Source organism: Gekko japonicus, unplaced genomic scaffold (genome assembly GCF_001447785.1).
Source record: "Gekko japonicus isolate JY-2015 unplaced genomic scaffold, Gekko_japonicus_V1.1 scaffold534, whole genome shotgun sequence".
Taxonomy (NCBI): Eukaryota; Metazoa; Chordata; class Lepidosauria; order Squamata; family Gekkonidae; genus Gekko; species Gekko japonicus.
The window spans coordinates 695,457-722,719 of NW_015172021.1; the positions used below are offsets into that span (position 1 = coordinate 695,457).

The window sequence follows — 27,263 nt, forward strand, 5'->3', positions numbered from 1 at the left end:
AGTGGTCATGTGTGATACAGTGGTTAGAGTGAACATAAGAACAGAAGAGAAGCCAGTGTTGGATCAGGCCAATGGCCCATCCAGTCCAACATTCTGTGTCACCCAGTGGCCAGAAATACTAGGTGCCATCAGGAGGTCCAGCAGTGGGGCCAGGACACTAGAAGCCCTCCCACTGTTGCCCCCCCTTCCCAAGCACCAAGAATACAGTGCATCACTTGCCCCAGACCGAGAGGTCCTATTCATATCTTGTGGCTAATAGCCACTGATGGACCTCTGCTCCAGATGTTTATCCAGTTCCCTCTTGAAGCTGTTCATGCGTGTAGCCACCGCCACCTCCTGTGGCAGTGAATTCCATGTGTTAATCACTCTTTGGGTGAAGAAGTACTTCCTTTTATCTGTTCTAAACCTACTGCTCATTAATTTCATTGAGTTCTTGTATTGTGAGAAAGGGAGAAAAGTACTTCTTTCTCTACCTGCTCTATCCCAGGCATAATCTTGTAAGCCTCGATCATAACTAGCATCTGAGAGATCCCAGTTCAAATCCCTGCTCTGCCACGGAAACCTGCTGGGTGACTTTCATCAGTCACACACTCTCAGCCTAATCTAGGCAGAGTTCAGACTGGCAATTTGAAGCGCTAGGGAGTTGTGGCAAAGAAAACCCGGAATAGACCTGGAACGGCTTGGTTGCGGTATTCCCGTTCACACCGCAGCAAATGAAGCGGGAGGATACCGTGGAGGAAGCGCAAGGGAGTATTCACACTGTTGGGCTGCCCTGGCAGCCTGTTAGCAGCTGTTTCTGTGCTGGGCTGCATGCGCCCATGCACATGGGCACAGCGGCAAATAGGGCAGGATTGCGCAGGTGCCAATGGCGCCTGGCCGCAGACACAGCCAGTGCCTATTACCAATGACTGTGGGTTGTTCCCGCCTTAGCAGCGCTTGCATTCACACTCAGGGAACCGGAATCAACGCGCTCTATACACAGTTTGCTACCACTTTAACAAGGTATCTTTTGAACTCGGGAGGGAAGCAGCACAAGATGGCTTGAGTACAGCTGGGGGGACACCTGAAACATGTGCCTGTGTGAACCCGCCCCTTTAACCAGCTACTAAAACGCTCCTGAAACGTTTGCCTGTCGGGCCAAACTGCCAGTCTGAACGTGGCCCTACTTTGCAGGTTTGTTGTGAAGACGAAAAAGAGAGGAGAACAACACAGACCGCTTTTGGTCCCCATTTTACAGCTCACATCTTGAATAAAAATCCGTTGGTCTTAAAGGTGCCACTGGACTCCAATGATAATCTTTATTCTGCTCTTAATTTTCCGAGGTGCGCAGGGACTGCCTGTGTGGGACTGCACTGCCAGAAGCTTAGCTATGTCTTAAAGACAAGTCCACAGAGGTTTGGTCTACTAGCCCTGACAGCAAAGGGGTACTTCTGTGTTCAGGGGCACTCTTGTCTCTGAACACCTGGTGTGGGAGGCAAAGAGTCAGGGTGAGAGGGCCGTCGCTTCCAGGCCCTGCTGGTGAAAATCTGAGCAGCGGCAGGCCGACCGCTGGAGGAAACAGGATGCTGGAATCAGACAATGGCCTGTTTTCTGATAATCTAATCCAGGGCTCCCTAACCTTTCTGAGTCTGTGGGCCCCTTCGCAATCCTGACGCGATGTGGTCACAGCGCAGCCACAAAACGGCTGCTGTAGGAGGCAGAGTCAGCCGGATGATGGCCGCTGCAGCTGACCTGCCTGCAAGGAAAATTCACTTGAGTTTCAATGCATGAACATAGATGCCCATGCATGGCTAATATGGTGGATGTCCGCGCCCTCCCCTCTGGGCATGCGAAAATCCGTTAAAGAGCTTGCTACAACGCCGATTGATCCAGCGCGTCCGCACTAGATCCCATGGGTGTGAAGCACAGAGACCACATCGAAGATAGCCAGTTCACGCTTCCATTAGAGGTGAGCGAGATGAGTTCACCAGCACGAAAACAACCTTTGCAGGGCTTACCGAGTCGCTCTGCCAGGCGTGTGTAGATGGGGTCCACTCGTCTCATTGTCTTCACCAAGTCTTTCTTGCGGAATTTGATTTCCACGGTCCCCTCAGGTTCCAGGACCCCGCCTCTAAAACAGGGGAGGAAGGAAGATCCTTTCAGGTGGCGAGGCAGACTGTGCTGGAAGGGACACGCTACTCCCGAGGGGAAAGGCCCCGTGACGGTGAAGTCTAGATGCCGCAGATGTGGGGAAGAAAATTCTGTGCGAGGAATTATTAGGATAGGGATGGAAAATAGAAGCAGGGATCAATGCTCCCACTAAGCTGTGGAGTCTTGTGAGCAGAAATTCGACTTTGTGAGCTACTACTGGCATTAAAGTTGTGAGTGAGCGATTTGGCTGCTGCATAAATTAATTTGCTCTGGAGCCATCCTCCCTGAGCGAAGGCAAAAATGTGTGAGCTGGAGGCTAAAAAATGTGAGCTAGCTCACAATAACTCAGCTTAGAGGGAACATTGGCAGTAATTATGCGATATTAAGAGTAATCCCCTCCCCCCCCCTTTTCTTTCCTCCCTGAGAGCCAGTGTGGTGTAGTCGTTAAGAGCCGCAGACTCTGATCTGGAGAACCAGGTTTGATTCCCCACTCCTCCTCCACATGCAGCCGGATGGGTGACCTTGGGCCAGTCACAGCTCTCTCAGCCCCACAAAATAAGTCTAGCTCACCTAGTGGTGCATAACGCTAAAAGAGTTAGAACTTAAGGCTGCTGGTCACTCTTAGGATCTCCTGGCTATACTCCACACAATGCCGTACAATAATTATTAATTAATTATGATAATTATTAATTATTTCTTATTTCCTCTCTTATGCCAAATTTTAGATTGCAAGATCCTTACAGCAGGGCATTTCTCTTCTTATTTTAGAAACGTCTATCGACTGTCCTATCATACCATAGCCCTGTACTGATGTCACTTAATTCTTTCAAGCTTCAAACGACCTCTTCCTTAATTAGTTTGCTATTTACCCTACTTTATCGCACTCTTGTTTGTTTTCAGCATATGAGAAACAGCTAAAACCTCTGCCTTCTCTCATCTTCTCTTATGTATAATGGTGGTCCCCGGCCCAAGGGATGTCCACTTAGCCTTGACCAGGGCGAGGGCTTCTTCGGCCTTCACCCCAGCCTGGTGGAGCATGCTCCCATTTGAGATCAGCGCCCTGCAGGACCTCCTACAGTTCGGCAGGGCTTGTAAAATGGAGCTGTTCCACCAGGCCTTTGGCTGAAGCAGCAGGCATTCAACCAATCTGGTCCCCCGTCCATGGCCGCGTCCATGACCCCTTTCCTAGTGCCCTTGCTGTTCTGGATATTACTTGGGCACTGGAATTTCTTGGGGTAATTATTCCTGCCCAATATGAGGCATGGGCTTTGGTTTTATCTGCTGTTGCTATTTATTGTTTTTATTGTTTGCCGTTATTTTGTTGTGAGCCACCCTGAGCCCATTCCTGGGGTAGGGCTGGGTATAAATTAAAATAAATAAGAGAATCACACCTGATTTACAACCCTGGACCTGTCTTTGCTCAACTTCTCCCCCTTTCCCCCTTCCCTTCTGCAGCTTTCTGAAAATGAGGTAAATGATTTTCTGTTTCCATTGCATCTAAGAAAGTGAGTTCTGACTACACGAAAACTCACACAGGAATAAATGCTGATGTTAGCCACTGAAGTGCCACTAGACTTCTGCTTTGTTTCTTTTCTCATACCTGCAAAGTCCTGAAACATATTGATGGTATAATTCTACAAGCACCACGAGAAGCAGGGCAAAAGGATGGACTCTGCTCTTCTTGCCCCCTTTCGGCTTTAAACATTGGACATCCCCCCCCCCCACTTTATCCGTGGTCATAGCAGAGCCCGGTGAAGACAGACAGGCCCTTATGCAGCTGATTCCAGCCATTAGGCTCACTACCAGTGTACCCAGCTCAGTGCTTGAATCTCGGAGGTGCACACGATGGATGAGGCACAAGGCAGAAGGCATTACCTGCTCTCTCGGTCAGCGTACATCTCCATGTGTCGAGGGTTAATGGTGGGATCGATCACCACCCAGGAGCCTCCTCTCAGTTCTGCTTGGGGAGGGATGTACACCAGGACAGGCTGCCTGTATTCCCGTAAGCCATCCACGATGTAGGCCCCGAATTTCAGCACCTGATCATACATGTCTGTGGAAAAACAGTACAAGAATTATTAAAACAAGACCAGACAGCAAAATGCCAACCTACCCCATTGCTGCCCTGAACTGGTTAGACCAGGCTAGCCCAATTTCATCAGACCTCAGAAGCCAAGCAGGGAGACCGCCCGGGAAGTCCAAGGTTGCTACGCAGAGGCAGGCAATGGCAAACCATTTCTGGGTGCCTCGTGCCTCGGAAACCCCACGGGGTTGCCAAAAGTCACCTGCAACTTGACAGCAAGAAAACAAACAAAAAAACCTGGGTGCTGCCTCTAAGGAAAGGGTGCACAAATAGCTTGGAGAACCCAGTGGCTTCTCAGAGCACACACACACACACACACACACACACACACACACACACACACACACACACCGGCACTGGTTGTCATAGACCAGGACTGCTGGAGCAGGCAGGCAGCAGCTCTCTGGGATGCTCTTTGTCCTTTCCCACAGTTGCTGTTAGAGACCCTGCAGTTTGAGATGTTGGGGACTGAACCTGAGGCCTTTAGGTGCACAAAACGTGCACTCTGCCACTGAGTTATGGTGCCTCCACCAATGTTCCCTCTAAGCCGAGTTACTGTGAGCTAGCTCACAGAATTTTAGCCTCCAGCCCACACATTTCTGTCTTAGCTCAGGGAGGAGGGCTCCAGAGCAAGCTAATTGATGCAGTAGCCAAATCACTCGCTCACAACTTTAATGCCAGCAGCTCACAAAGGAGAATTTTTGCTCACAGGACTCCACAGCTTAGAGGGAACATTGGCCTCCACCCCTTTACCAGGGAAGAAGTCCTGTAGCAGGACCAGTGACTGGCTTCTAAAAACACCCTTTGCCGTCCAGCTCCAAGGCACCCTCCTCCCATAGTCTGCCTGCCAACGTCCCTTCCACCAGCACCATCGGCCAAACCACGGACTGACACCTTGGCACCTGTGCCACTAATTTTAATGGAACGGGGGACCAGCAAGCACTGGAGCATTTAGAAGCAGAAAAGTATGCCTCTCCTTTGACTTTCTAAAAGCATTGTTTCCTAACCCAGAACACAGTTCAATAACTTGTGCGGCCACACCAGAGAACTCCTGTGTTTGACGGACCCGGTCTATTGGGGTCACCTAGAATCAGAATCGATTCTGATCAGGTTAATCTGGCATGAGCAGTTTCCAAACACACATGGGGGTTGTTCTAAGATAACCCAAACCCTGCACCAAGCAGATAAATTCTACAGCTTGCACAAAATTCTGCAACCTGGTAGACAGCTGCTTGGTTTTGCATGCTTCTATTTTGCTTCTGAGAGTCGTTGGGAGAAGCAAGGAAAAATGTAAGGGACTTGGAGTTTATGAATAACAGGAAGGCTTGGAGGCTGAGCATCTGCATGCAGAGGGTCTCAGGACCAACCCATGCCATCTCCAGTGAAAGCAAGATCTCAGGACAAAATGGACCAGTGGCCCGACTCAGTAAATGGTGGGGAAAACACACTGATTCTCGAGTGTTAACTACATGCTTTCTATTAGTCACAATTGTAGCTTCACATTTATTTACACCTGATCACAGGAAATAAAAAATGCATGTTTTTTTAATGCTTTTAAAAAGCCATTGTGTATAACTCTTGAAAAGATTTCAAAGACTGCTAATGTGCTACCATCAGATAAACATAAATAGGGCATCTAAAAATGTTGGAAGAGAAGAAAGAGAAGAAACTTTTAACAAAATGCCATCCCTGGATGAAAGCAAAGATCTTTATTTTTTTATAAAGGGAATGACAAATGTATTGCTAATTAAACAATCATTTTATTATGTAGTGCTAGCAATAAACCACTTGAAGCTCCTTTCAGCTAATTCCAGTGTTAAGAAAATAATTGCTTGATTCAAATTATTTTTACCAAATTAATTCTTTAGGAGACGTTTTTGTAGTAGTGCTCCATAATAAAATAATTGCGTAATTAGCGTGGCATTTTTCACTCCTGCCATGAGCAAATATTTTACTCTGAGGAAGCAGGACAAGCGAGGGGGGGGGAAGACAACATCCTCTGGATGGCTACAAAAGAGAAGACACACACAAAGGAAGGCATGGAGGTTGGGGCGGGAGGAATAAATCAAAGTCCCAGCTGAGCTCCAAGCATGTTATTCATGCCGATGCATCGATGGCCCCAAGTTCTGTGGCTACTAGATTCATGGGCCACAATCCCTGACCTCAGCCCCAGGAATCCAGTTTGGCCCCTTCAGGCCTGGACTTCTGCTGATCTGTAAAAAATACATTTTTATGGAGGCAGCTGTGCAAAGGGACATCCAAATTGTGCCCCCCTCTGTGCATCTTTCCCTCCCCCACACTGATTTTTACTTCATTTTATTGCCGGTTGCTGGTTTTAATCTTAAATTTTATTCTGCTCTCTTTGATGGACCCAGATTTACAGCTTTTGGATTATTTATTGTCACTTTATAGTGTTTACCTTCCTTTTGTTGCTTCCCGACATTCAGGATTTTAGGGTGTTGTTTACTAATTAGAATATTTATACTCTGCCTCTCTGCGGCTCAAGGCAGCTTACACTCTATACTTAAAAACAACAGAATAATTAATTAAAAATTTTTTTACCCCACCCAAAGTACCTGCAGGCAATGCTCCCTCTAAGCTGTGGAGTCTTGTGAGCATAAATTCCACTTTGTGAGCTACTGGCATTAAAGCTGTGAGCGAGCAATTCGGCTACTGCATAAATTAGTTTGCTCTGGAGCCATCCCTCCTGAGCTAAAACAAAAATCTGTGAGCTGGAGGCTAAAAAACTGTGAGCTAGCTCACACTAACTCAGCTTAGAGAGAACACTGCTTGCAGGTCACAATCTTTTAGATGCTTTACTTATTTCTAAAAACCTCCGAGGTTGGTGCCTTTCTCACCTCCTCAGAAAGTCCATTCCATAAAGTGGGAGTCATTAATGAAAAGGAAACAGGCAGCTATACTGCTTTTATAGCTGTCTGCTGTTGCTTGACATGCAGTTGCGCTCTCTCTCTCTCTCTCTCTTTTGTGAACCACACAGAGTGCTTGCTTTGATAGAAGGGCAGGGTAGCGATTCCCAAAATAAACCTCTGCACTGTAGGAGCTAACACTGCAATTCTAAGCAGTTAAAGGTAAAGGTTCCCTTACTCGAAAGCCAGTTGAATCCGACTCTAGGGTTGCGGTGCTCATCTCCGTTTCAAAGCTGAAGAGCCAGCGCTGTCCGAAGAAGTTTCCGTGGTTATGTGGCCGGCATGACTAAACACCAAGGCGCACGGAAAGCTGTTACCTTCCCACTGAAGTGGTACCTATTTATCTACTTGCAATTTCTTGCTTTCGAACTGCTGGATTGGCAGGATCTAAGCAGTTACCACCTCTCTAAGCTCAATGAGTTCACGGGCATCACCGTGTTTAGGATTCCACAAGGAGTCAACACCTGAAGAGGGCTGACACTACTCTTGCGAGGTTGACTCCGTGGCTTACTAGGCTCCTCAGGATGCACCCGTGGGTTTCAAGCACACAAAACAAGAGTGCATACTCAGGATCACTTAACAGATAACGTGCAACTGACCTGAGTCACATGATCCTGAGTCTGCAACTCTTGCCTAAGAGCAAGAGAAGTTCTCTGCCAGATCACAATCAAGGCCCACCCAGTCTCATGTCTTTTGCAAGAATCTCAGCAGGTGGTGGGTGGCCAGGCACAAACGGGTCATCAGGTCACCCGAACATATGAAGCTGCATTAGACTGAATCAGACCCCTGGCGGTCCATCAAAGTCTGTCTTGTCTGCTCAGACTGGCAGCCGCTCTCCAGGGTCTCAGGCGGAGGTCCCTCACACCACCTCCTGCCAGGTCCTTTTTAACTGGAGATGCTGGGGATTGAATCTGGGATCTTCTGCACGCCAAGCAGAGGCTCTTCCACTGAGCTACAGCCCCCCCCCCGCCCCGTCCACAGTGTTAACTTCTTTTTCTTATTTTGAGACACCCCTTTATTCCCCCTTCCCCTCTGAAGCTAAGCCCCATAACTGAAATGAATTCTTTCTCAGTGGCACCCCAGTTCCACCTCCTTTATCATCTCCCTCATCTCAAATGGTATATTGCGAGCTCCTGGGGGCAGGGACCGGCCTTCTTGCACTCTGCAAAGTGCCATTCACATTGGTGGCACTAAGTGTATCAAATTAATACCACTGCCTTGTTGCCACTGGGTCAATGTCCCAGGCACCCTAGGGGGCCAGGCATCTGGGATTCTTTCGCAGCCCTTCTTTCAAGCTCTTTCTCTCTCACCACTTCCACCGATTCTAGGCACATTCAAAATTGGAATCAACCTCAGTGGCTCAGCTGAAGCCCTTAAGTTAAACAAAAAAAAGAGAAAGGAACCACAGATACACTCATGCACAAACACGAAGCGGTACATCCATCGCACTTCCATAAAAAGCCTCCCAAATCCATTAAGATCGGGCTCTACCACGATACAAACATGCAGGTAATCAGAGATGGGTCCCGTCTCCCCCCCCCCCCTTAAAGGCCTTTTCCTTCCTGCTACAGTGTCTCATAACCATTCCTTTTTTATATATTATTATTGTTATTTATAACCTGTCCCAGGGGGTGGGGGAAAAATAATAAGTATAACATGAAAAACCAACCGAGAGCGACCCCATAGCGCTGCCAGCGAGGCGGTTTAATATCTTTGGGATTTGCATCCTATCAACCCTATTCACGCTGAGCTCGAGACCCCGGTGCTAATTTCGAGCAAATTTCACGCTTGATGTCTCGCTGTTGTGGGTCACTGGCGGTTCGTCTAAATAAACTGCTTCCCTCCATCTAAATATTCAAGGCATTCTTAAAAAAAAAAAAATAATTTAATTTTTGCATTATGTTGAATAGCCTAGCAGGCAGGAAAAAAAAGCTCATTTGGTGGAAGGCAGCCTTTTGCCTCTCGGTACGCCTTTTTAAAAAAAATCCATACGATAAATAAAGTGCATATATAAATATATACACACACAAGCCCACACGTACGGAGACACTCACACGCAATGACTTAAATTAGACCTCCTAGGCTGACTTGTAAAGAGTTTTTCCACTACCCACCCCCTCCGCTAATGTCAATTCTCAACGTCGCAAGAGCCGTCTCTAATCTTTTCCTACTCATTACACACAATTTTGGAGTCATTTTACCCACTGCGCAGCCGTTCCTTGGCGGGGTGTGTGTGTACATATGCATGTATTTGTGTTCTTAGGCGCACTGAGGGGTGGTATAATTGTTTATTTTCACTCCCTGCTTAATCCTCCCCCCCTCCACCTTCTGCCTCCCCCAAAGTGCCTGGCCAGCCAGCATCGAAACCAGAATCTAAAGCACCTCTCCAAGGAGCGTGGGAAGATTGATGCGCTCTTGACTTCCTGCCTGGGCTCCTACACCTGGCAATGTTGGGCACAGAGAGCATCTCCTCCCAGAACACCACGCCAGACCCTTCTAGATTACCAACTGGGGGATGAGGCGTTTTTCTTTGGGCTCCACCATCCTCTGAAGTATTTCATGGGATGCTAGAAGGACTTTTGGTTGGCACTTGCTTGCCGCACTCTCTCCTGAAAGATCAGCTAGATCCACCTGGTAATGCCACCTAGAATTTAAGAGCTGGAGAGACCATCAGGCCGTGGCCTTCTTCTCTGGCACAGTCGTGTGTCCCCCCCCCCCGCAAGACTGAGTTAATCATGCTGGCCTACCCTACCTGGACCACAATATAACACACGTGGACCACTTCGTATAAAGAAAACATGATGCAGGTTACATATTTATTACTTATTTTATGGTTTCCAAAGCACTTCTCGTATATCTTTGTTGTGGCCTTCACGACAACCCTGTAAGGCAGGCCAGTGTTATCATCCCCATACTGCAGATAGGAACAGTAAAGAGACTACTGTCATCATTAGCTGGAAGAGAGTGGTTCCCATTAACCAGGTAACCAGCTCTAGTGAAGACCCCAGGAGTGAGAGTCAGGAAAAGAAAAAATCTCTTGCCGGCAGAAAAGCCTGTAAATCCTTCCCTCCTCTTCCTGGCCGTCTCACTGGCAACTGTTCTCAATACTTGTGAACAGCTTTGGACTTAGGAAAGGCAGCGTAGAAACCTAGACGCCCATTTGAACACCACCCCCTTCCATCTTTGGCCACGCTCCTTTTGTGACGACATCAAGTGCCTTCTCTCCCTTAGCACGAAGCCACAGAGCCTGGTGGCCAAACAGGTGTCACGAATCCTATGCAGGGCTGATTCCCACCTTCCTGTGTACGACCCACAACTCCCTCGGCAGTGCTTGATCCTGAAACCTCTAAAAGCTTGCGGCTTCTGCTGGTTACTGTTCAAGCTCATACTCCAAACTGGACAAAATGTGGGTTGGATCTAACCCACTTTACATGTGGTGACAACGATTACAGAGGGGGGAGGAATCTCCTTAGATCACAAAAAAGGCTATGCTGAGAATTATGGGACTGGTGTGTATAAAAACCATACAGGACAGGAACTGCAGCATGAGAGGGAATTGAGTGAGACAGAGTGAAAAAGCTGGCCGGATCCAACCCTATTTCTTTAAGTATTTTTTTTGTCAGCCATGTCTGCATTGCTGAATGTTGGCAAAGGGACAGGCATCTTAGTCTTTAAGGTGGCAGTGGACTTCTTCAAAAATTCTGTCATGACGGACTAACAACATTTATTTCAACATTCAAGCATTGTTAGCCTTTAAGGTGTTACTGGACTTTTGTTCGGTTTCGTATTGCTGAATCCATTGGTCCTCGGCTGACATTAGCTTAGCAGTTCCCACCAAACCACCCCCAATTCCTCAGCCGACTCTTTCATATCAATCTGCCCCATATACACACACAGCATCCAGTTGTGTTTTAATTGTCCATCCCTGTATTTTTAAGGCGACCCCAGTTTTGGAATAATCACCTTTCATGCCTCCGGAGAAGCCCCTCCAGTTCGCAAAGACCATTAGGGGGAGCCCTTCGCGGTTAAAGTCTTTGATGGCTTGTGCTGTCTTGAAGGCCGAATCGGGGAACCACACCTGGCCAGCCTGCTGAATGATCTGTTGTGAAGGGGAACACCTGTGCTGTTACTGAAGCAATTGTTATCGCAACGTAGATGAGAATTTGCGGTCATCCTGGTTCTTTTGGCAATGCACTCTCTGTAGCATAAAAGTCTGCATGCATCATCACCCTCCAAAATAGCTGGTCTACATCAGGGGTACCCAACTCGATGCCTGTGGGCCCCCACCAATACCTTTCCTGGTGCTCTTCAAGTGCTTTTAGAAAGTGGGCAAGATCAGGTTGGGCTTTTGCCCAGCAAAGGCTTCTGACTGGCTGCTGGAGATCTGATTGGCTGTACAGATTTTAAGGTGTTGCCTTGGCAGCAGCTGCCACTACAGAACAAGGGACTTCACCATGTGAATGAAGGTAAGCTGCGGCAGACATTTTGTGGTTGCCCCCCCCCCTCCTGCAGCAGCCAGTCTGTGGCAGTCGTTTTGTGCCTGTGTCCACTGGGGCTTCTTTAAAAAGAGAGAAAGAGAGAGAGGTGCCGAAACTCTCAAGAGGAAAATGAAGTTTTCAATCTATATACTGAAAGCTCGTGAAATTTTAAAGATTTTTAAAAGAGTCTTGTCAACGAGGTTCCGTAACTCCATTCCAGCACACTCCCCCAGGAAAAAGACCCTGCCCACCAATCTGTGTCAGCATTCCAAAGGTAGCCACAGGGTCAAAAAGGTTGGGGACCCCTGGTCTCCATGAAATCACCTAACTTGGTTTTATATCACTTCCACCGCCCCTCCTCCAAAGACCATTCATTTTCAGAAAAGTGCCCACAAAAGGCCTACCTTCGCTTCTGAATCAAGATTTGCAGGATCCGCAGGAATGCTCAGTTCCACTGTTCTGGTTTCGACAGCCACGACTCCAACAGGTATTCCACCAAGCCTGGGAACAAAGTGGATCACCCCATAAGCCACCATGCCCCCAAAACTTGAAAAGCAGCAGCAGCTACAGCAGCAGGGCGCTCAGGTATCTTAGTTAAACTTTATTTGACCAGGTCACAAACCTTAATGAAGTCATATTTCCAGAGAGACAACACGTACAGGAGAGGCACAAAGCAATACACAGATAATCATCATAAAAGCAATCGGCCATATGCACGGCTTGAACATTTTCAGCACATCTTTGTAATGGCAAAGACAAAGGAAACAGACTTCTTCAGGAGGGGGTGCGCCAGGGCACACATTTCTGCATGCAGAAATCCCTGGATTCAATCCCCCCCTGGATTCAATCTCCAATTCAAGGATCTCAGATATCAGGCAGAAAGACTCTGCTTCATATGCTGGAGAACCACTGCCACTCAAAGTGGACAGTACTGGCCCAGACCACTCAATGGTCTGACTTTGTACCGGGCAGCTTCATGTGTTCCAAACCATCAGCGTCTCAGTTGGCTAACAAAAGTCTGTCTGCTTGAAAGGAATAGGCTGCATTCCTACGGACACTTTCCAGGGACCAAACTCCCCTGAGAAATGTGGGAACTACTTCTGAGTATGCCTGTTTAGGATTGCTTTTCACCAATAGTTCTTCCTATGAAGGGTATTTTGCAAACATTTAGATTCAAGTCCTGTAGCAACTCAGAGACCAACAGGATTTTCAGCGCATGAGCTTTTGCGAGCCAAAGCTCCCTCTGTCAGATACCCTCTGGCTTTTGAGTGTTTGGGTTTTTACTGTTGGATTTATGTCCATTTTTTCACTCAAAAACCAGTGGAAGAACATTTTAATCTTCCAAGTCATTCCATTGCTGACCTGAGAGTAGAAAAGAGCAAGAGTCCAAGAGCACCTTAAAGACTAACAAAATTTGTGGCAGGGCAGGAACCTTCGTGAGTCACTGCCCACTTCTTCAGATACCTAACTTGGTTTTGTATCTCTTCCACCCCTGTAGCAGTGGAAAAGAGCCAAGAGTCCAGGAGCCCCTTAAAGGTAAAGGTTCCCTTGCTCGAAAGCCAGTCGAATCCGACTATAGGGTTGCGGTGCTCATCTCCGTTTCAAAGCCGAAGAGCCAGCGCTGTCCGAAGACGTTTCCGTGGTCATGTGGCCGGCATGACTAAACACCAAGGCACACGGAACGCTGTTACCTTCCCACCAAAGTGGTACCTATTTATCTACTTGCAATTTCTTGCTTTCGAACTGCTAGGTTGGCAGGAGCTGGAACTAGAGATGGGAGCTCACTCCATCATGCGGCAGCCGGGTCTCGAACTGCTGAACTACTGACCTTCCACAGCCTGCAGTTCAGCGTCTTAACCACTTGAGCCACCGCAGCTCCTCAGGTGGCCAAGTCAGCCCCTTAGAGACTAACAAAATATGGGACAGGGGAGGAACTTTCCTGCGTCATTGCTCACTTCTTCAGATGACTTCTTCAGCAGTAACTCACAAAAGCTCCTCCCCTGCCACATATTTTGTTAGTCTTTAAGGTGCTCCTGAACTCTTGCTCTTTTCTACTGCTACAGACAGACTAACATGACTATCTATTATCAATCTATCTTCAATCCCTGGTATCTGAAGTAGTGAGCAGTGACACACTACTCACACTGTACCACACGTTTTGCTAGTCTTTATAAGGTGCTACTACGCTCTTGCTCTTTTGTACAGCTACAGACAAACACAGCTACCCATCTTGATCTATGACCTAAGAGTGGCAGTCCTCAAACAAAGAAGCTTCAAGGGGAGATCACAGCAAGAGATTGATTGCTAAAAGTCAATTCATTCACAAGTTCAGAATAATGGACCCCTCAGGACTGAATAGGAACACAGGATTCTTTTCTCACTTGAGATGCTCATTTTCTGCCCCCAAGCATTTCCCCTCTGCGCTGATCAAGCAGATTACAATGTGTGTGGTACCTCTGCATCCTTTACAAGCATTCTTCACAACATCCCTTCCACCTTCTGACTAGATTAAAAGGATTCCAAGATCTCCATTCCAATTGTACCTGACGAAGGGAGCTCTGACCCTTTACAACTGGAGGTGCTGCTGGGGACTGAACCCTGGACCTTCTGCGTGCAAAGCAGGTGCCCTACCAACCCTTCAGCACCAACCCTGCCCTGATCTTCCACCACCCCTGCAGCACAAGTGGGCCTCAGAGCCCACCTCATCCCTTTAAGTTAGCACAAACCATCCAGAGCACGAAAGAGCACCTTCTAAGTTGTACACCAGTGACCCAAATTCAAACAAGCAGTGACAATTCTGAGTGGCTTCCCCACAATCATGGAACTTCTGCTCCCCTAAATACCTGCTAAAATCTCAACTCACACAATTTACAGGGGACTAGTGATGCCTGGAAACAGGAAGCTGGACTAGATGGATCCTTAGTCCAAGCGAGGAGGGGTTTCCATTCAAGGTTTAGCAATGTCAGCTATGCTGCCATGATGCTTATGGGCTGGGGTTCATTTGCCTGACCTGTGTACCAGCCGCTGCTGCATTCCTTCTTTGCTTCTGTAGTACTTCATTATCACTGACCTTGTAGATTGCATGTAACTGGGCATCATAGCTTGGGATAGCTTTCGATTCCCAGCTTCGGCTCTAACGGCCTGGGGCCCCTTCTGCCGCGTGCGGGAGTCAGGCCAATTGGCCTATGAATGGGGGGAGGGGTGCATACGAATACCCTATATCCCATTGTGCTTGTAGAAACGTCTCAATTCTTAACAGTGACCATGTTAGTGCATCTGTAGCTCTGCAATAAAGTATAACCTTTCTGACAAGCGTGTACTCAGTTGTTGGTTGTGGAACCTGACAGGTAAAGCCAGAAAGTTTGACACAAGTAGACTCCTGCTTGTGAAACCGAGAAAGCCAGAAATGTGGAATAGCAGCTGCAGCATCAGACTAAGAGCTGGAAGAACCCGGTTGAAATTCTCTCCGCCCTGCCATGGAAGCCTGCTGAGTGGCCTTGGGCCAGTTGCACACTCTCCGCCAAGCCTACCACACAGGCTTGTTGTTGGGATAAAATACAGGAGAATGATGTAAGCCATATGGGAGAAAAGTGGCACATAAACAAAAAGAAATAAAACCAGTGAATTAGTTTTGACTCGAGGATTCTTCTCCTTCTCCCTTTTATGCAACACGGTAACCTTAGAAAATGCTCTGAAGCCATTCATCTGCACCAACAGGTGAAAACTCCTTGCTTTTTGAGATGGTGTCTCAGGTCATCAGCTTTCTCCTCTGCAAGGGACTCCAAAGGCAAATCCCTAAACCCCTTTGGGTTGCCCAAACAAGGTTTTCAATGAAAGCCACAGAGTTTGCACGGGCTCCCTCCAACCTGAAGAATCCAGCTGGGAAAGATATCGCTGCCGGCTCCATCCTAAGCGGCAGCACCGGGTTCATTTGAGCTCATAAAAGGACATCTTTATCCCATGTATTACTGTTATTTATTGAACTTAGAAATGTGTATAGTAGGCGGGTGAGGAGAGAGAAACAAGACTCGGCCAGCAACTTCTGTTTTCCATTAGACTTTGTATAAATTTTTGTCAGGGATGGCCCAGGAAGATGCTACATCTTGTTTTATTGTATGTCCCCCGACAAGGTGCCAAGGTGTAATAAAAAAGAGAGAATTTACGGCCAGTGGCATGTCTATTCCAAACATACATACAAAAAGATGAGTTTTGGCAGCACTTACAGCAACAATCCCGGAAGAGTACATATATGTGTGTGTGTGTGTGTCCTAGAGAGCCACCGTGATTGAAACAAATCAGTCCTGTTGGTGGTTTATTCCCCCCCCCCTCAGAACTGCCAGTTGTCCGGAGATTGCAGGAGAAAAGGGAAGGACCCCTTGGCCTCTATAACTGGTTAGAGGAATAAAAATCACTGGACAACTCCACGGTTCTCAACCAAGCAAGAGCATTGTTAGGGGAAGATCAGCTTGCTTTGTTTAAAAAATGTATAAAACATTATAAAAATTCAAATTGTTCAAACAATTTCCTTCCCCTCTCCCCTTTTGGTGTCTTATCTTTTTAGATTAAAATCTTGAAAGGGGTGGTAGGGGATGTCTCTGCTTATTGACATAATCTGCTTGGGGAGACTATTATGGGAAACATAACCTGTTAAAAAGCAACCTGTTAAAAAGACAAAGCTATCAGCTCCAGATGCCGTCTTTCTAGCCTGTCATTCTTCCAACGAACTAAGGGTCATCTCCCTTCCTCTGTTTTGTTCTCACAACAATCCTGTGGGGTAGGTTAAACTGAGTGAGAGTGACCGGCTCAAGGTCAACTGAATACCCACCAAGACAAAGGGTGTTTCACACATGTTAAACGATGCAGTTTCAATCCACTTCAACAACCGTTTAAAGGGTGTTTCACACATGCTAAACGATGCAGTTTCAATCTACTTCAACAACCGTTCGCTATTTCACACAGTCAAATGCAGTTGCAAAGTGAATAGAAAGTGGACTGAAAGTGCATTATTTCGCGTGTGTGAAAGAACCGAGAGTAGGGCTTTGAACTTACATCTCCCAGGACGTAAGTCTAATACTGACCACTACAACAAACTGGTTTGCATCCTGTCAGATTCGTCCAACGTTCTGGCTCAACCTAGCATGACAATGAAATAAAGTCCAAGGTGGGGCTGTGCATGTCTTGTAGCCCACCCCAGTAATATCTCTTTATTTCCTTCCATGCCATTCCCTCGTTCAGAGGGAAAGGGGGAACTTTGTTTTTATTCCCACCATTCACTTTACCTCGGGAAACAGAGCAAAGTTAGAGTCCAATGGCACCTTTAAGACCAACAAAGTTTTATTCAAGGTGTGAGCTTTTGTGTATATGCACACTTCATCAGATGATGAAATGGAATTACATATCATAGTTGTATATATAGGAGTAGTTTGTTAAATTAGCATGCAAAATAATTAGGACACATTTTTTAACAGATCAAAAGAATGACAAGCTTAATTCCTGGCTATCGTCTGTTTCAGTTCAACTGGGGGGTGCCACTGGACTCTAACTTTGTCCTGTTGCTTCAGACCAACACACCTTGATTTACCTGGGGAAAGTGAAGGTTTTTGTTGAAGGCCACCCAGAAAACTTTATTTAGAATACGGAAGTTTCATTTATCAGTTCTTAGATATTGAAAGAAAGACAGACAGATCTGAAAATTAAGTCTTGCTTTTCTTTCTTATACCACTTCTGGGTTTCTCTCAATGTACTTTGAGTTTCCAGTTCTTTCTCACTCTGCTACTTGTGTCCATCATGAACTCATTTGGTAGCCTTAAGCCAGGCACTTGCTTTGCTCCCATTCGTACTTGCATGGGTAGTACTACTGGCCTACCTTACAAGGATGTCAGTCCGACAACATAACGTATGTGATTCTGTGTAACAGCATGTTATTAATACTTACCTGGCTCTGCCAACCACAACTGTCTGAGCCCAGGGTTGCATGATTTCCAGAAAAGAGCCGTAGTCAAAGAAACCACTTTGCCACTGGCCCTTTTGAGCTACAAAACATAAAGGAGAGAGAGAGAGAGGAAACTATCAGGAGTGGCAAAATTATACAGGGAAGGCCAGCATGGTACAGAAAGTGATTGTCCTTCTTGAATGACCTGGATGGCCCAGGCTAGCCTGATCTTGTCAGATCTCAAAAGTTAAGCAGGGCCGACTCCAGTCAGTATTTGGATGGGAGACCAGCCAGGGAAATCCCGGGTTGCTACGCAGAGGCAGGCAATTGCAAAGCACCTCTGAAAGTCTCTCGCCTTGAAAACCCCATGAGGGGTCACCATACGTTGGCTGTGACTTGAAGGAACTTCCTGCCCCCAGCAGAAACTTAGCCACACTACTGCACTTGCTTTGCCAAACCCGATACCAGTTAGGAGCGGTCTTCACCAATGTAGGTGGGATTGTGCACAGTCTGGACAGGATATCACAGCCTGGGGAACTCCATCTTTCTGTGTTGTACCTCTGAGGATGCCAGTCACAGCTGCTGGCAAAACGTCAGACACTGCAATGCCAAGACCACGGCCATACAGCCCGGGAAATCTACAAGAACTTTTATTTATTTATTTATTTAATTTATGACTTGCCCTCCCCTGCTGCTGCAGGGCTCAGGACGAGTAGCAACATTTTTATAATAACAATAACAATCATAAATTAAATTAAACAGTTCTTTAATTAAAAACTTCTTACAATTCTAATCTAATACTAATCATATTAATCGTAACAAAACAGATGGTGCACAACAATACAACTAACCTTATCAGGGAAATATTTGGTCACATCAATACTGGTAAGAGGCAGGGAAAAGAGGGGACAAGTGTCCGGTCGGACAGAGCTGTCATTTTAATCTGTCAGAGACTTCAGCCATAGGCCTGGTGGAACAGCTCTGTTTTATGGGCCCTGCAGAACTGTGACGAATCTCACAGGGCCGGGATCTCAGCTGGAAGAGTGTTCCACCAGACCGGGGTCAGAGCCGAAAAAGCTCTGGCTCTGGTCAAAGTTCATTGAATGCTTCTTGGTTGAAGATCCATCAGTAGGTCTTTATCTAGTGAGTGTAATGCTCTTAGGGGGTATAATTGGAGCTCCACAGTATAATGCAAGGCACACTTCTCTTGGACCACACAACCTTCTGGACACATTTTGTAGTAACTTTCCAATGTTTCTTCCCTTCTTCTCTCTCTGTGTGTGTGTGTAGTTGGTACCACGAGTTGTTACTCTATAAGGTGCCCTGACCAGGTCCAAGCTAGAATGACCTCATCTGATCATGGAAGCTAAGCAAGGTCAGCCCTCGTTAGTACGTGGACGGGAGCAGTGTTCCCTCTAAGCTGAGTTAGTGTGAGCTAGTTCACAGTTTTTTAGCCTCCAGCTCACACATTTTTGTCTTAGCTCAGGAAGAATGGCTTTCAGAGTTTATTTATGCAGTAATTTATGTATGCAGTAATTTATGCAGCAGCCAAATCGCTGGCTCACAACTTTACTGCCAGCAGCTCACAAAGTAGAATTTTTGCTCACAAGACTCCGCAGCTTAGGGGGAACATTGGATGGGAGGCCACCAAGGAAGTCTATGGTGCTGGGGTCGCCATCAGTCAACTGCGACCTGACAGCATTTTCCACCATAAGTTGCCTTGAGACCCTGTGCTGTTCTGGAAACTATCAGGGTAGTTAGAGGTGAAAAAAAGGCTGCAGTCTGACATCCAACTTAAGAGCAGCTAAAATAAAAATGTGCACAAGCCCTGGCTGACATGCACACCTGGCCCCTTCTTCTTCCCGCATGTGGCAGGATAAAAGAACGGTTGGCTTTAGAATGGTTCTGGTTACCTGTGCATAAGAATGCAGGCGTGCGGTTTAACTGGACTTATCTTTCACCACACAATCCTAGCTCCGATTTAGCCCTGGGCTTAGAGTTCAAGTTAGCAGAAGGAAAATTAACTCTGGTGAAGCCTCCATTTGTATGTTATGGGTAGCCACAAGTTAGCTTTACCCACATTTGTGGGTAAAGCGAGAGGAGGCAAATTCTTGTTTTTGTTGTCCTACGTCAAGTCACAGCAGAACAAAAGTTAGAGTCCAGTAGCACCTTTAAGACCAACAAAGTGTTATTCAAGGTGTGAGCTTTTGTGTGCACGCACACTTCGAAGCCGGCTTATGGCGACCCCGTTGGGGTTTTCAAGGCCAGAGATGTTCAGAGGTGGTTTGCCCTTGCCTGCCTCTGCATAGCAACCCTAGACTTTCTCCGTGGCTTCCCCTCCAAACACTGACCAGGGCTGACCCTGCTTTGCTTCCGAGAACTGACGAGATCCGGCTAGCCTGGGCCATGCGGGTCAGGGTGCTGAATTTATACACACTGACATTTAAACTGCAGATTGCAGTCAGGGCGGGTCTTGAATGGAGGAATGTCAGGCAAAGCTTTGCCTTGTGCTCCACCGACTTTACTCTTGTCAGCAATGTTCCCTCTAATCTGTGGAGTCTTGTGAGCAAAAATTCCACTTTGTGAGTGACTGGCATTAAGGTTGTGAGCGAGCGATTTGGTTACTGCATAAATTAGTAGGCACTGGAGCCATCCGTCCTGAGTTAGGATGAAACTGTGTGAGCCGGAGGCTAAAAAACTGTGAGCTAGCTCACACTAACTCAGCTTAGAGGGAACACTGCTTGTCAGTGGCAGGAACAGCAGGGAAACAAACCTCCCCACACCAGCAGGCCAGAGTGGTAAGCTTTAACAGGGTTATGGGAGGCTTGGCTAGCTTTACTCAATTTACAAGACATTAGCGGTTCTGTTTGTGACTGGCACTTTGTATGGACCACCCCGTCTCACCCCCCAGAGCTGCATCCCCCCCCATACACCCTCACTCAGAGAAGGCCTTTCCCAGACGTGATACTAAGCTTCAAACAAATTGCATGAAGAGATGCATATTAAGAAACGTCTGTCCGCCCTCAGCCATAACAGCCTCTTTAATTTGCTCGTCTGCATAAAGAGAGCCATTTATCAGCAGAAGGCATCATTTATTGTTAAACGATGGGATTCAGGGAGCAAAAGGGAATTTGCCTGCTTTTAAATAAATAACTCTACCGGGCTGAGTTTTTCTTCCTTTCATTGCAAACATTTGTCAAAAGGCAGCCAAGTCATTAAAGGCACTGATTCTTCAAGTACTGTTCACATGTCAACATGCATGTGCTTTATTATTTTTTTCAAAGCAAGCTTATCTGACCGCCCCTTTGCCCTCTGTTTTGGTAATAAGATGATGTAGATAATTTGCAAAGATGGAATGGTATTTTGAGAAGGACCAACATCTCATTGTTAGTGCCCAGGTTTTCCACGCAGAGGATCCCAGGGTTCAATCTCCAGTTAAAGGATTCTCTGTAGCCGGTGCTGTGACCGTGGAGGGAGTCTGCCTGGCAGAGAAGACGATCCTGAGCTAGACGGACCAGCCACCTGAGATGCTAAAGGCCGCTTCATATATTTAATTGGAGTCATTTTATGGGGAGCAGCCATAGCTTAGTGGGAGATCCCCTGCTTTACATGCAGAAGGCTCCAAGGTTCAATCCCCAGCATCTCCAATGGGTGGGGGACACGTTTCAGCTTTCGAGCGGTTGACGCATACTGAGCAAGAATCAACGGGAAAGGGGATCATTGGTGTCATGAAAGCGGGTACCGTTTTGCACCCTGCTAATCCGAGGCAACTTCATGTGTTCCCAGAGACAGCGTGGTGTGGTGATTAATGTCAGACTAGGCTCTGGGAAACCTAGATTTGAATCCCCACACTGCTATGGGAGCTCGCTTCAGTGGCCTTGGGCCAGCCACACCGCATAACCTACCTACAGGGCTGTTGTGGGGATACAACGAAGGAGAGGAAAAGGACGTAAGCCACTTTGGGTTCCCATTGTGAAGGAAGGGGGGGGTACATGAAGTAAAACAACAAATTTGTACCATCTGCATTTACAACATCTGTAACAAACCTGCCATGGAGGTTAATAAGGTCAAGGCAGCATCAAAACAAAATTAAACTGAAATTTTAAAAAGATAAACAAGCAGACTACTTCAGTGCACTAGCAATTAGGGGGTGAGACATCTCAGTTAAATGCTCGGGGGGGGGGATCAAACAGTTTTGTCTTGATATCTAAAAGGTTCCCAAGCAGGTTACGGTTGGAGGGAGCAGGTCACAGGAGCCTTCCTGAGAATCCCACAGAAGCCAACCTGAGCTCCTTGTTTGACAAAAGGGTAGGATGCAAAAGGAACTAAACAAGTAACGAATAGCAAGTGCCAAACACACTTTGCCTTGGATGGTTTTGTACACAATAGTTGTGCCATCCTGAAATGCCACCCCCTTTTGCCCCAGCAGGGGCATCAGATCAGAATCTTGGGCTGCTTTTTCTGTGTATTCTTGCTGTAATTGTCTTTCTTAACCGTGAGTTAAGTCTTTTAAGCCCGTTGATTTCAATGGATTTAGAAGGGTGAAATCCTGCACAGCATTCCACAGCTAGGCGAATGTCACTTCCTTCTTGCTGACCCACCCCCTTCTGCATTTTCTTCTCTTTTCCAGATGATTTGGAAAGCCTTCCCTTCCCTCTCTCTCATGATTATGACAGTATGTGCCATTGCTTTTAACTCCTAGCACTTTACACACACACAACACACACACACACACACAAAATACATTTCTGCACCCCATATCATAAACTTCTAGTCCTGCCCACTCTTTGGCTCCATAAGTCATCAAAACCACAGCTGCATTTTGTACATGACTGTAAAATCCAAGAAGGATGCACGGTCTCTCTCTACCCCCCCCTTTCTCTATGCTAGCTCTTTACATCTGTCACATGACAACACGACCAAGAAGGAGGACCCAGGATTTTATTTAATACCCACTGCTGGACCTCCTGAGGGCACCTGGGATTTCTGGCCACTGTGTGACACAGAATGTAGGACTGGATGGGCCATTGGCCTGATCCAACAATGGCTTCTCTTATGTTCTTATGTAATCCAATTATTCTTAATTGGATTCTTTTCTAAATAAAATTAATCAAAGTGGGTAGTAAACCCAAGGAGGGGTAGTGGATAGAGTGTCAGATATGGGTGTGGGAGACCGAGGGGGTCGAGTCCCCACTCTGCCGTGGGAGCTCCCTGGCTGACCTTGGGCCAGCCTCTCTCCCTCCACCCCGCCTGCCCCACAGGGTCCTTGACGAGAAGGAAAGGGAGGAGAGAACAACACCAGCAGCTCTGGGTCCCCACTGGAGAGAAAGGCAGGGGATGAATGAAGTAAATAAATAGAGTAACAATGAATTAAAACTTCTGCTTAAAATAATTTGATGCTATCAACTAAAATTACCAAAACACACACAAGAAACCCCCAAGCCACCAGCCACAGGAAAAAGATCACTAAATAAATCAGCCAAACACTGAACAGAATGAGAGGTCTTTGTCTGGCCATTAACGAAAGCGCCAGATGAACTTTCGGAGGACAAGGATGCTACCTGTGCAGGCCTCGACCCAAGCGGTCGTGTCTGAAGACAGGTTCTATTACGGTCACCGACTCTAGGTTCAGAAATATCTGGAGATTTGAGGGTGGAGCTGGGGGTTGGGGGGGGGACCACAAGAGGGTATAATGCCGTGCAGCCCACCTTCCAAAGCAGCCGTTTTCTCCAGGAGAAGTGGAATAAATGTTTGAAATAAATAAATAATAAGTAAATAAGCTATCTATTTAGTCTGGTGAGATTCCGGGAGATCTCCAGGAGATCTCCAGCCCCCATCCGGAGCTCAGAAACCCTGGGTTCGGTTCTCAGTGGCCTCCATCACTGCCTAATGTGCACTTAAAACAAAAAAAATCTGCAGAGCCTATTAACAGAACAAAGCAAAGCCAGGTCAACTTTTGTATCAGGAGGTATGACCTTATTGCCAACTTTGGCCTTTGAACCTCATTATCTGGATATTTCCTACCGCAGAGCAAAGGAAGCCGCAGCACTCTGCTTCTTGCATTTTGCCTCCTCTCTCCAAGAAAAAAAGAAAGAAAAAACGATTGGCTTTGGTGGCGGCCTCTTTTGCAATGCTATAATTTTGAACAAGCACTTCTGGCTCGGCAAAGCCAAGTGCAAAAGCAATTAAAAGTGGAGATCCGAGCAAGCCAACCTCTGCTGACTCCGGCGGGATGGAAAGCGTTTTATCAAGCCCAAACTTGAAATTACTATGTTCTAATGTTCCTCGCCTCCTTGGCCCCCCGCTGTAAAATGTGACCATCCATTTCAAAATTATCTCTTCATCGCCAAGTCCAGAGCTGATCGTTTCGATTCCGGGCCTCGTGTCGAGCGTCAGTTTGAAGAATATCACAGCACTATCTCTCCTAATAAACGGCTTTAACTTTTCACCTAGGAGATCTCTCCTTTAACTTATCGCAGAGAATCATCTGCTTCCCCTTAACGCTTCCACTAAATTAAAAACTGAAGTCACTCAATTTGGAACCTACACGCTCAAGACAAGCCGGATGAATTACTGGCAAGACAATGGGAGAAAGGGTGGCAGGGGGAGAGAAATATTAGCCCCCCCAAAGTTGCCAGAAAATCTATATTCACCGCCAATCTCATTCCACCTGTGGTGCAGCAGCCAAGGGACTGAGAGCTTCAAATTAGGAAGACCTAGTTCAAATCCTGCCTCTGCTATGGACTTACCAGGTGGCTTTAGGTGAGTCTTTCTTGGACTCATTCCTCTCACCTGGAAATAGTAACCTTCCACGAAGGATTGTTGGAATGAAAGCAATGATAATGGATTGGAAGCTCCTTTAGTGCACTGTGCAAATGCAAAATACTATTATTAATAACATATGCACAGAGAATAGAGCACTGTGCTTATGGAAAATAAATATTACATCCGCCCCACAGGGATGCCGCCTTACAGCCGTCAAAATGTAAATAACAGGTATGCCACACCATAACCTTAGCACTTTCAAGATGGTGAAAAAATACAGAGCTATAAAACTCTTTCCAAAAAAAAAAGCACTGAATAAATCTTGCAATCCCTAAGCTCCTAAACAAAAAAATAACAGAGCACCTTGCAAAACCTTAGCCCCTCTGCCAGTTAAGACAAACCTGACTAAACTGAGGCTGTAACACAACTCAGACTGAAAGGGGAAAGATTTTGTTTTCTGCCAGTAGGGGAAGGCAGAGAAGTCTAGGGCAGCATATTCAGCAGCTGGGAACAATAAAAACAGGTTGCTTACCTGTAACTGGTGATCTTTGAGTGGTCATCTGTGAATGAATTTTATTGTTACAGCGCATAGCCAGCAATATAAAACCATCTGTGCATTCACACCCATGGGATCTAGTGCACACGCGCTGGATCGATCGGCATTGTAGCAAGCTCTTAACGGATTTTCGCGCCCAGACCTCGGGCATGCGCAGGAACCACATGCCCAGAGGGGTGGGCGTGGACATTCCACCAGTTCCTTCAAACCGCCGCAAATCAACCCCTATGAAAAGTGTAGAAGCTGACAGCAGCGGGGAAGGAGGGCGGGTGGTGTGAATGCACAGATGACCACTCGAAGATCACCAGTTACTGGTAAGCAACCTGTTTATCTTCAATGTGGTCTCTGTGCTTCACACCCATGGGAGATTAACGAGCAGTGTCCTACCTGGAGGAGGGTGCTGGCAGGTCCTTACTGTGTAGCCGAAGATAGAATGTGACGTCCCATGTCTGTATTAGAGTTCTTTTTTTTTAAAGTACCCATAGGTACACTTTTATTATTTTTTTATAATCTACAACAAACAAATCTACACACTACGAACAGACACTCTACTACACATAACGTATATACCAAGAGTACAGTTACATTGTTTGCTTATAACATTTTTAACCTTATTCTCGCCTTCTTTCCTTGCCAGATGAACTTAGTTGTCAGTTTATCCAATTTTCTAAACAACGCTTGATTCTGCAGTATAGGTATGGTTTGAAATAGAAACATCCATCTTGGTAATATATTCATTTTTATTGCTGCCATCCTGCCCATCAAGGACAGTTGCAGATTTTTCCACTTCTCCAAGTCCTGTTTAGTATTTTTAACAACACTTTATAGTTTTCTTCGTATAAATCACTGCATTTATTTGTAACTATAATTCCTAGGTATCACGTTTTCTTCACTAGGGCGTAGTGCCTTATGAAGGTACGTAGTGCCTTATGAAGGGCGTAGTGCCTTATGAAGGGCATGGCCCACGCAGCGGCTTTGCATATGTCCGTTAGGGGAACTCCCTGGAGGAAGGCAGTGGAAGCCGCAACAGCTCGAGTTGAATGGGCCCTGATCGGGCCAGGTAATGGTTGTTTGGCAATCAGGTAGCAGAGGCGGATGAGACCCGCAATCCACCTTGAGAGGCGCTGAGCCGTGATGCGAGTCCCCAGCCTTGCTGGTGCATTAGAGACGAACACTTGGGAGTCACGTCTCATTGGACGGGTTCTGTTTAGGTAGAACAGGAGCACACGTTTCACATCCAAGGTGTGTAACAGTCTGTTCTCTGAGGATGTTGGAGCCGGGAACAAATCCAGGAGGAAGACCTCTGCCTGTAGCTGGAACTCTGACACTACCTTTGGCAGGAACGAGATGTCAGGTACGATTCGGACACCATCGGGCAAAAAGGACAAGTAAGGTGTGTCGTGTCGAAAAGCCAGTATTTCTCCAACTCGCCCCGCAGAGGTGACAGCAACCAGAAAGGCCATCTTCCATGACAGGAATTTCAGGTCGCAAGTTGCTAGTGGCTCAAAGGGTTTCCACGTGAGCTGACAAAGAACTAGAGGAAGGTCCTAGGGAACGACAGGAGTTTTGATGCAACAAAAGGTGCATCAGTCCCTTTAAAAAACATTTTGAAAGCGGATGCGAAAACAGTGTGCATCCGTCAACTTGAACATGGTAAGCCAAAAGTGTGGCCAAATAAACTTTTAACGAGGAGTGAGAAAGTCCCGAGTCAGCGAGGGACAGGAGGAACTGGAAAACTTTCTTGAGACCCACAGAGGTGGCTCGAGGGGCATCATCATCCAAGGAGGAACAGAATTTTTGCCATTTGTAATGGTAGGACTTTCGCGTAGTAGGCTTTCTGGCATTTACCAAAACGTTAGCTATGCGGGTGGAAAAGCTGTTGACGCTATTCTCCAGGCAGTCAACTTCATGCATGGCACGTTGTGGTACAGGAGAGGGGAGTCGGACAGGAAGAGGAGGTCCTGTGCCGGAGGGAATTGGTGGTAGACCCCTGCTGACAATTCGAGGATGGTCGAGAACCATGGTTGCCTCGGCCACCACGGGGTTATCAAGATGCAGTTCCTGTGGTATGAAAAAGCAGGCTCTCAAAAAAAAATTTTTTAAGCAGCATTGGCTGAGAGCAGCATTACTAAAGGTTTGGGGCCCTATACATAAAAACTTTTATACTAAAAGATCAAGACTGATTATACCTTTAGAGGCATTTACTTTACCCAATGTATATATGGGAGAAGAATCGTTAAGATACCAGGATATTTTGGATATGGGCCGCTATACATAAAAACTTTTATACTAAAAGATCAAGACTGATTATACCTTTAGAGGCATTTACCTTACCCAATGTATATATGGGAGAAGAATCGTTAAGATACCAGGATATTTTGGATAAAAAAGA

General features: G+C 46.6%; 1 protein-coding gene across 1 annotated transcript in view; it reads right to left on the minus strand.

The window, feature by feature from the left end:
* Positions 1 to 27,263, minus strand: part of ACACA (acetyl-CoA carboxylase alpha) — a 297,952-nt gene that overhangs the window by 37,252 nt on the left and 233,437 nt on the right. Inside the window, exons 47-51 of the mRNA XM_015420510.1 lie at positions 17,554 to 17,650; positions 12,023 to 12,119; positions 11,104 to 11,239; positions 4,006 to 4,183; positions 1,998 to 2,110 (exon numbers count right to left, since the gene is read on the minus strand). Coding sequence (XP_015275996.1) covers positions 1,998 to 2,110; positions 4,006 to 4,183; positions 11,104 to 11,239; positions 12,023 to 12,119; positions 17,554 to 17,650 — 621 coding nt within the window. The remainder of the gene's footprint in view (positions 1 to 1,997; positions 2,111 to 4,005; positions 4,184 to 11,103; positions 11,240 to 12,022; positions 12,120 to 17,553; positions 17,651 to 27,263) is intronic.